The sequence below is a fragment of the Lipotes vexillifer genome, unplaced genomic scaffold (genome assembly GCF_000442215.2).
Source record: "Lipotes vexillifer unplaced genomic scaffold, Lipotes_vexillifer_v1.1 scaffold21, whole genome shotgun sequence".
Taxonomy (NCBI): Eukaryota; Metazoa; Chordata; class Mammalia; order Artiodactyla; family Lipotidae; genus Lipotes; species Lipotes vexillifer.
Genome location: NW_006774065.1, coordinates 2,397,265 through 2,407,525, shown reverse-complemented (window position 1 = coordinate 2,407,525; position 10,261 = coordinate 2,397,265). Strand labels below are relative to the sequence as shown.

General features: G+C 42.1%; 2 protein-coding genes across 5 annotated transcripts in view; one reads left to right on the top strand and one right to left on the bottom strand.

Moving 5' to 3' along the window:
* Positions 1 to 3,787, bottom strand: part of RSRC2 (arginine and serine rich coiled-coil 2) — a 19,026-nt gene extending 15,239 nt beyond the window's left edge. Inside the window, exon 1 of one of the 4 annotated variants that reach the window (XM_007448688.1) lies at positions 3,621 to 3,787. In XM_007448688.1, the coding sequence (XP_007448750.1) occupies positions 3,621 to 3,626 (6 nt within the window). In that variant the 5' untranslated portion in view covers positions 3,627 to 3,787. The remainder of the gene's footprint in view (positions 1 to 3,620) is intronic. The other 3 variants (XM_007448690.1, XM_007448689.1, XM_007448687.1) reach the window with 3 other exon arrangements.
* A 2,570-nt stretch (positions 3,788 to 6,357) lies between these two features.
* KNTC1 (kinetochore associated 1) overlaps positions 6,358 to 10,261 on the top strand; it is a 66,344-nt gene continuing 62,440 nt past the window's right edge. The window contains exon 1 of the mRNA XM_007448742.1: positions 6,358 to 6,486. Within this exon, the coding sequence (XP_007448804.1) occupies positions 6,358 to 6,486 (129 nt within the window). The remainder of the gene's footprint in view (positions 6,487 to 10,261) is intronic.

The window sequence follows — 10,261 nt, the reverse complement described above, 5'->3', positions numbered from 1 at the left end:
CACTCTTTCTCAAAGACCTGATTTACCTAGGAGAGTAGGTTCCTTCATGAAATTGATTTAAATGAGTCATAGAGGGACTTACCTAGTAGCGCAGTGGTTAAGAATCCGCCTGCCAATGCAGGGGACACGGGTTCGAGCCCTGGTCCAGGAAGATCAAACATGCAACGGAACAACTAAGCCCGTGCACGACAACTACTAAGCCTGTGCTCTACAGCCCGTGAGTCACAACTACTGAGTCTGCGTGCCTAAATCCGGCGCTCCGGAACAAGAGAACCCACCGCAATGAGAAGCCTGCGCACTGCAACGAAGAGTAGCCCCCACTCTCTGCAACCAGAGAAAGCCCTTGCGCAGCACCAAAGACCCGAAGCATCAATCAATCCATCAATCAATAATAAGTTTATTAAAAAAAAAAAGAGTCATAGAAAAAAAGCTTCAAGGAGAAACTAGAACCTAAATGCTCTCCTGAGTGAGATTCTGATAAAAGGCAGGGAAAACAGTTTCCGTAATATGTGCAAGGTGGACGTTGGTGACCCATCTAACCAGGGAGGAAGTACGAAAGTAGTCAATACGCCCAGGGAGTTGATTACTTACCACATGAGTTTGCAAAGTATCGCCCTTGAGCTAAGAATGACTTTTACATTTTTAAAAGGGTTGTTAAAACAAGCAAGCAAGGAATGTGATAGAGACTGTATGTTGCATGTGGTCCACAATGCCTAAAATATCTACAAACTTGCTCTTTACAGAAAAAAGATCTGGATTGGGTAAATAGTGAATATACTATACATTTTCCGCAGGAGAAATAATCACATGATAATGAACTTCTTCCTTTAGGAAGATTAGTCCAGAAAACAAACACCAAGTAAACTAAATGGGGAGTACTTTAACAAACGAAGTGTGAGACGTCACATTATTTTAACAACAATTTTCTGATGGTCAAAAATGCACCTAACTCGATGTTAGACTTCAGGAGTAAAATAATAAATTAAAAGGGAAGGATTTACAGGTTAGTTAGGATGAAAGACATATTATGTGTTACGCCTCTAACAATGTTACCAAAAAACCCAGTAACAAATAGGATGAAACACCTAATTCCTGGGGAGGCCCATTCCAGCACACATGCCTCTCTATGTATGGGTGATTTCTGGAATCATAAAATTTTTGTGCAGAAAGGCTCTCATCTCTTAGAATCAAGCTCAACTTTCTCATTTCACAGATGAGATCCAACAACATTAGCTGACTCATGTAAGATGGTACTCTGTTTGCTGTCTAATATTAATACACAACACTATATCACACAACTAAAGACGATTCTGATTTTCACAACTAACATTGGTCATTTTCTTTTACTCTTGTTCTCATCACTATTCTTTTTTCTTTTGGGGCCTCGCCGTGCGGCACATGGATCTTAGTTCCCCAACCATGGATGTAGCCCGTGCCCCCTGCAATGGAAGCATGGAGTCTTAACCACTGGACCACCAGGGAAGTACTCATCACGATTCTTTTTTTTTTTTAATTTTTAAAATTTATTTTTTTTATACAGCAGATTATTAGTTATCCATTTTATACATCTTAGTGTATATATGTCAATCCCCTCATCACTATTCTTAAGGATTATTTCTGACAGGTCTATGATGTGCTGTGTTGGTAAAGTTACACTTAGTAAAATGCCCTTAAGGGAAGGCACTCTGTAAAACGGGCTAATAACTTACACCGAACAGCCATTTTCATCTGTAAAACAAACTACAGGACAAAACCAAAAACCATCGTATCACTAACAGATGTGAATAACAGGGGGCCACTTAGCTCACCCGAAGCTTTTATTTCCTTGAGAATATATTATAGAATGACAAAAATATCCAAATAAAATCGAGTATTAAAACTTCTCTGAAAATATCTAAGAGTTCAATTTGGTATGGACCTATGTGTAAATCTTAAATGCTAACTGCAAAAATGCCCTTCACTCTACCATTTCCTCTTTTAGAAAAACACCACGGTTTCTTAAAATTCACATCATCTTTAAAACCCCAATGGCACTCAAGACATAGCATAAGAATTTTTTTCCAGTGCAACGACGGCACATTGGACTTAATACTAGGCCACATCTCGAGGGGATCCTGTCTTTTTATTGAACAAGGCGCTGCAGAAACGAATTCTGAATTTTTTTAAAAATATTTGAGCCCAAGTAAAATAATACTGTTCTTTCAAGTAGATTAAGAAGCCCAAAACACTAGTTAAACAAAAAAATATTTAAATCGATTATGTGCCCAACTGTTTGAACAAGAATTCTAAATCGGTTATCAAAAACTCGGTTGTAGGGCTTCCCTGGTGGCGCAGTGGTTGAGAGTCCGCCTGCCGATGCAGGGAACACGGGTTCGTGCCCCGGTCCGGGAAGATCCCACATGCTGCGGAGCGGCTGGGCCCGTGAGCCATGGCCGCTGAGCCTGCGGGTCCGGAGCGTATGCTCCGCAACGGGAGAGGCCACAGCAGTGAGAGGCCCGCGTACCGCAAAAAAAACAAAACAAAACAAAACAAAACTCGGTTCTAAATCAAATCAATTAGGTATGGGGGCGTGGGGGGGAGGGGCAGACGATTTCTACTTCCAGATACCCCAATGAGGATGAGTACGAGTTTTTCGTTATTCTTAACAGTCCTATTTATCTTAGTCCTATTTATCTTCGAAAACGAGAAAACACAACTTTTTAGTCAATGGAAAAGAATGCAAAATGTTTGCATTTTTCTTGTAACCGGATAAGTAAAATGAAGTAATAACACAATAATGCGATCCATCAGGATTGGGCATCTTATAACCAAAGCAGGCTTAATTTCTCAGAAAACGTAATTTAAGAACTGTAGCTTTCATTTAAAATTAAACGGGCCTATGAAGGACTCTTAAATTTAAAGTAACAATGCCAATGTTAGGACTCTGATTATGTTTCTCGAAACCTTCAAAATGATTTCATCAGGAGCCGCTTCGGAAACGGAGCATCAGTCAGAATTCGTAGCTCCAAAGACTTCTCATTAAGTCGAATTTTTACACCCTTCGAGAAACACGTTCCCTAGATGCTTACTAAGGAAAAAACTAAGGTTTACACGGACGTTCACCCTAACCGAAATTATGCAGCTAGAATCATCTCACTGAGCGTAGGCAAAATAATCGCTACAAGACCGCTTGCTCTCTTCTCACGTTCTACCTCTTACAGGCACCTCCTTTTTGACCCCATACTTTTCAGAGACGACCCCTGATCCCTTTTCTCTCTTCCCCAGCCCTTTCCCACCGCGAACATAAATGCCCAAGCCCTAACGAAACTCAGTATTAATCACCAACCAGAGTGAGTAAGCAAAACTGGAGTCAGTTCTGTGGGACAAAAGGAACAAAAAACTGGGAAAGACACGAGGAAAGTTCTGGAAGAAAAGACACTCCCTGCGGCTCCCCACCCCCATCGACACCGCCTTCTTTCCCCCTCCCTACGGCAGCCAGCCATGATGGCGGGCGCAGAAGAAGGCCGCGGCGCCATCTTGTCCACTCACTAGCCCCGACAACAGCTCTGGGAGCCGTTCATCCTTTCTTTGCAGAGCAGCAAAAAAATATGCCTGACTTTAAACTCAGATTCGGCACCTACCGCCATAGTCCAGAGTCGTGGCCGCTACGGCGGCACCTCCACTTGCCGCTCTCCACAGTACCGGCCGCCTAGGCGCTTCGCAACAGACTGAAATCGCTCCTGCGAGAGACCCGGATGGCACAAAGGGGCTAAGACCCGGCGCGTCGCACAGCTTGCTGGGAGGAAAAGGGGTGGTGATGAGAGTTTCTGTAGCAACGCGGTTCGACCGTGATTGGTTGTTCTTTTGAAGGGGGGTTGTGAGGCCGGGGAGGGGGGCGAGGCCTAGAACACACCCTAGAATGCGCCGCTTGGATATCGGAATGGGTGGAATTTAGGGTGGGGCGACTTCCTACTTCGATTCTAAAGCAATCTTGGCCTCCGCTGGCCGCCGTAAAAGGGGTTGGGCTTGGTGTCCTCCCGCCAATTTAAATCTGTGGCATAGACCCTAAAGAGACTAGGAACGTCTGTTGGAGCTCGGAAGGGAGGGGTGACGATACACTTGAGTGCTCCTCTTTAGTTTCTTCAGTTACAGGTGAGGAGGGTGAGCCGCGCTGCTGTAGGGAGCTGGGGGTGGATTCAGGTCGAAGTAGCAGAGGCCTCAGCTCAGTTCGATGTGTTTTCCCCTCTAGACGCTGGCGGGAGAGAGGTTGGAGTCGGTTCTTGCTGGCCCCGGTGTCCAGCTGAGAGCATTTACGCTTGGAGGCCTAACTGAAACTGTTTCATTTCGTTTAATTCGTTAATCTGTTCACCCGGCACCCAGAGGAATCTCAAATCGTTAATCACATCATGTCACTGGTCTGCTTAGTAGCTTTCCCTCCCTAGCGCTGAGGATGAAACTCAATCTTGTAATCAAGGATTCATTGGCTCCACCTGTTCGTTTAGCGCCTGCACTTTTCCATTCTTGCTGTGGCCGGGCAGCCGCCCCAAACTCATTCCACCCTCTGAGCCTTTGGTACTCGGCCTGCATCTTTGTCCCCCCGAGCTTTACATAGTCGGCTTCTTGATATTCCGGTCTCAGCTCAGATGTCAAGAATTACTCAGAGGCTCTGGAGGAAGGACACAGTACACCTGGAGGGCCCACTGGGGACATCAAGGTGAATGCAGAGCCCTTCCCAAACAGGTCTCTCTTATGCGCCCCGCCCCACCCCCCATTCATTTGAGCACTATTTGTAATTCTGCGTTTACTTATTTTTTCGTAGGGAGGCAGTATAACAGTTAATAACTGGCATCTAGCTACATCATTAACTCGCTTTAGGTGACCTTGGCCGTTTACTTAGTCCCTGACTCATGTTTCTCAGCTGTAAAATGGGTTGTTGTGCAGATTAAATGAATGATGCATTCAAACTATCTTGCCTACTCAATACCATCTTTATTTTATTTTTGTCTGTCCTTCATACGAGAATATAAATTTCATAATAACAAAGACCTTTTCTGTCTTCTTCACAGCTGTATTCCCAGCTCCTAGAACAGTGCCTGACACGTAGTAGGCATTCAGTAAACGTTTGTCAAATGAGTGAGTGTGACCTGGGAGGCTGATGATATTTCTCTATTTTTACAGATATGGGACTCTGAGCCCCATAAAAGTATTCACTCCAACCTGTCTTAATCTCCTCCCAACTCCCACCCAAACACAGCCACTAAAATCGTGTATTCTAACATACTTTGTTTTTGTGCCCTTGCTTACACTCCTACTAAGAACTCTTTTCCTATATTTAAAAAGCTCCTGTGACCTTAAATTTCTAACCCAAATGTTACCTGCTTCCACGAATAACAGTAGTGAATTAGATAACACTTAAATTGAGTGCTTGCCATGAATGAAGCATTGTTTTGTGAATGTTTGAAACTCATAGTGACCTTTCCAGCTACATACAGCTGTGTCCCTATTTTATAGGTGAGAATTGAGGAACAGAAAGGTTAAGTTACTTGCTTAAGGACAGCAGCTTAGTAAATGTGAAAGAACACCAAGTCAAAAATCATTTCTTCCCTGTACTGTACCTTCCAAAGATTTAAAAACATATTTCTGCGAGCACTTACCAAAACAACTGTAATTATTTGGTTATTGTTCCCCACTAGTCTTGATCCAAGGATTGTTTTTCATTTTAGTATTCTATGCCTACCCATATCCAAGGAAGTGAGTTATATAAGTTCTTGCTGATGAGATAGTTAAGTGACTCGAAAGGTTACAAATATACTCTTTGGTCCAGTTAGAAACCTAATGCAATTTTTTCTTCCTCTCCTTAACATTTTCATTTATTGTATAACAATACTGGAAACATGAATGGTCTTTTTTTTTTTTCAGTTCATCTGGAACCTTACCATTCTAAGATATCCCAGACAGTCTGACTTCAGAGCCTTCACTATTTGTTGCTATATTGGTTAGAGGTTTTTTCCAAATGAAAACTTGTTATAATTTCAGCTAGGCACACAAAATACTAGAAGCTCTAGGACCGATTGGTAAGATTGGAATTGTTTCCTTGTGTCCCTAAACAAATATGTTCTTCTCTAGTGATAACCATAGCTCTAGTTCCATGTATCTTATTGATCCAAAGTGTCTAGTGACCACAGAAATAACACAAAGACAGAGAAGTCTTTACTTATTGATGTGTGTGTGTATATATATATGTATATTTGGGGGAGCGGTAAAGCATTTTCATTTCCCAAGGAACTGGAGTCTATGCAACAATAAAATTTGGCCTAATTTTACATGTTGTCACAGGGAAGGCAGTGGTTCCTGTCTCAGGAAAACAATCTCAGAAACATGTGGAATGATATTGAGCTGCTAACAAATGATGATACAGGAAGTGGGTACCTAAGTGTTGGTTCAAGAAAAGAACATGGAACTGCTTTATATCAAGTAGATTTACTAGCGAAGATCTCCTCCGAAAAGGTAATGGTTATGACGCTGACTGTTTTCATTCACAAAATTTTTACTGAGTGTTTAGTAAGACTAGTAGGCACGTGGTAAATGTTTTATAAATGAGTATAGTCCTTTCTCAGGGAATCAAAGTTCAGTATCAGATCACTGGAAATTTCCATCTGAATTCCCCCTGCATCACCTTATGGTCAGTATTCCAAACCTGAATTTTTCATAGCTCCTCTTGACATTTTAGACATACAGATGTATATAAAATGATACAAAGAATATCCACAACCAGCTTAGGAAGTAAAACATTACCAATAGAATTGAAGCAAGCCCCTGGAGGCCGTTCCTGATCCGGGGCTCTTCTCATACTCCACCCCTGAGTTAAGCACTCTACTGAGGTTGAGATTATCCTTTCCATGAATTTCTTTCTATATTTTAACTTTCTTCTTTTAATAACTATTCCACCATTCTCACACCAGGCTTGAAACCTTATTCTCTGCCTTTTATGGAAAATATTGCTCTTAGTTTTTGTTTTTGTTTTTTTTTGCTGGTACGCGGGCCTCTCACTGCTGTGGCCTCTCCCGTTGCGGAGCACAGGCTCCGGACGCGCAGGCTCAGCGGCCGTGGCTCACGGGCCCAGCCGACCGGGGCATGAACCCGCGTCCCCTGCATCGGCAGGCGGACTCTCAACCACTGCGCCACCAGGGAAGCCCTACTCTTAATTTTTTATCTTTGATTTGCTTTCTCAGTAATTTGCTTTTGATAAAATTTTGATGGTCGTGGTAAACAAAAGTTTCTTTTAGAGAAAGTGCAAATGATCTTCTGTCACAGTATTATAGCCCAGGATTCCTCTACTTCCCATAGTAAGTTAATGTAATGTTTAATTCTCTAATTAAGAAAAAAAAGTGTAAAAGAAAGGAGAAGAGACCGGACAAGATTTGTATTTTCTAGGGCTAGAAAGGCAGGGCCTCCTCTGGGGAACCTTATTCACAAATGGCCTCAAGTGTGGGCTTTTGACTTTTCTTCAAATGAGCATTCAGAGACTAATAGGGATTTTTAAAAAAATCATTCTTTATTCAGCTTGTATCCTGTTGTCAGCCTTTACTGCTTTGTGGCATTTAAAAGTCACAGGATTTATAATTTTTATGAGTAATACAGATAAATTGTGTTCTTTGGCATTAAATTGTTTATTTGTTAAGACAAAAGTGTAAAGAATACCATAAGTTCTGTAATGAGAAAGTGATATTTCTTTATTTTTTTAATATTACCAGCAGCCTTAAAAGATGGAAGTGGCCCAGGCCACTTAATCTCTGAGGGCTCCTGTTGAAAAATAATAGTGTGTATTGAGCTTTGAATTCAGTTAACAACTAAAATTCCATTTGTTATTAGCGTGGGGCATTACTTGTAGCAAATGCTATGTTCACAACCCATGCTAGGCCCTTGGTAAGGTAACATTATCTCTTCTTTTTAGGATCTTTCCTTAAAGTTAGGCAGACAGGACACAAGCAATAAAAGATTTCTATCTAGATGTGCAAGTCAGTATATGAGAACTACCAAATGAATAGTACAGACAGTAAATGCAGTAGGAATTCAGAGGATGGAGAGCTCACTGTGGGTTGGGACAATTTAAGGAGCATTTCATAAACTAGCACCTGACTTGGACCTTAAGAAAAAACAGGGAAAGTGAAAGCACAGCTTACCAAAATATGTGGAATGCAGCAAAAGTAGTGCTTAGAGGGAAATTGAATGCATATATTAGAAAAAAATAAAGATCTAAAATCAATAATCTAAGTTTCAAGTTAGGAAACTAGAAAAAGAAGGTGGTCTTCCCCGGTGGTGGTCCAGTGGTTAAGACTCCATGCTTCCAATTCAGGGGGCACAGGTTCGATCCCTGGTCAGGGAACTAGATCCAACATGCCGCAACTAAGACCCACTGCAGCCAAATAAATAAATAAATACAATATTTTTTAAAAGAAAGAAAGAAATAACAAGAGAGCAAAAATTAGTGAAATTGAAAGTAAGAAATCAATGGAGAAAATCAATGAAACCAAAAGCTGGTTCTTTGAAAACATGAATAAAATCTATAAGCCACCAGCCAGGATAACTAAGAAACAAGAGGGAAGACATAAATTACTAATATCAGGAATAAAAGAGGGGGCATCACCACAGATTCTGTGGACATTAAAAGGATAATTAAGGAATATTATGAACATCTATATGCCCACAAATTTGATAGCCTAATGAACTGGACCAAGTCCTTGAAAAACACAATCTGCTAAAACTCACACAAGGAGTAAACAACCTGTTTGATCAAACAATACTGTTTGATTCCAACTCTATAACATTCTGGAAAATAAAAAGACAGTGAAAAAAAGATCAGCGGTTGCCAGGGTTTGGGGGTTGGAGGGAAGGTTGACTAGGCAGAGCCCAGAGGATTTTCGGGTAGAGAAAATATTGTGTATGAGACCATAATGCTAGATGTGTGTACCACAGAATGTACAACACCAAGAGTGAACTGTAATGTAAACCATGGACTTTGGGTGATTATAATGTGTCAGTGTAGGTTCATCAATTGCAACGAATGTATCATCTGGTGAAGAACATTGACAATGTGGGAGGCTATGCATGTGTGGAACACGGGGCTATGTGGGACATCTCTATAGTTCCCCTTCAATTTTGCTATGAACGTAAAACTGCTCTTAAAAATTAAAGTCTTGGAATTCCCTGGTGGTCCAGTGGTGAGGACTCTGCACTCTCACTGCCAAGGGCCCGGGTTCAATCCTCGGTTGGGAAATTAAAATCCCGCAAGCCTCCCGGCACGGCCAAAAAAAGTCTTAAAAAGAAGAGGGGGAAGAGCAGTCCAGGCAGAGAAAACAGCCTGGGTAGACCCCTAGGACGTGTAGCACAGTTTCTTCTTTGTGACACTTTGGTGTAACTTTTCACTAGTTGAAGAAGCAAGTTAAGAGTATAAGTGGGATCAGGGGCTTCCCTGGTGGCGCAGGGGTTAAGAATCCGCCTGCCAATGCAGGGGATACGGGTTTGGGCCCTGGTCCAGGAAGATTCCACATGCCGCAGAGCAACTAAGCCCATGCGCCACAACTGCTGAGCCTGCGCTCTAGAGCCCGCGAACCACAGCTTCTGAGCCTGCATGCCACAACTATGGAAGCCCGCACACCTAGAGCCCGTGCTCTGCAACAAGAGAAGTCACCTCATTGAGAAGCCTGCGCACCACAACAAAGAGTAGCCCCTGCTTGCCGCAACTAGAGAAAGCCTGCATGCAGCAACGAAGACCCAGTGTAGCCATAAATAAATAAATAAAATTTATTAAAAAAAAAAAAGTATAAGAGGGATCAGAATGTAGTTTTCAAAAGTTACACCTGCAGAAGGTGACCATTGAAACAGGTATAAAATGAGTTGATTGGCTTAGTTTGTCAGAGAAGATTAAGAATAATTAACATTTATCCCAGCATATGCTACAGGCAAGGTTCCCTTCTAAGCCCTTTACATGAATTAATTCATTGAATCTCCATACCAGCCAGCGTTGTAGGCATTATTATTATTATTATTATTCCAGCTTTACCAGGAGTCAGTTGAGGCATTTGCTTGAGATTACTTAGCTAGTAAGTGACAGCATTCTCAACTACTGAGCTATCTGACGGCTCCAAGATTATGTGTGGAGGGCTTCCCTGGTGGCGCAGTGGTTAAGCACCCACCTGCCAATGCAGGGGACATGGGTTCAAGCCCTGGTCCAGGAAGATCCCACATGTCGTGGAGCAAGTAAGCCTGTGCACCACAACTG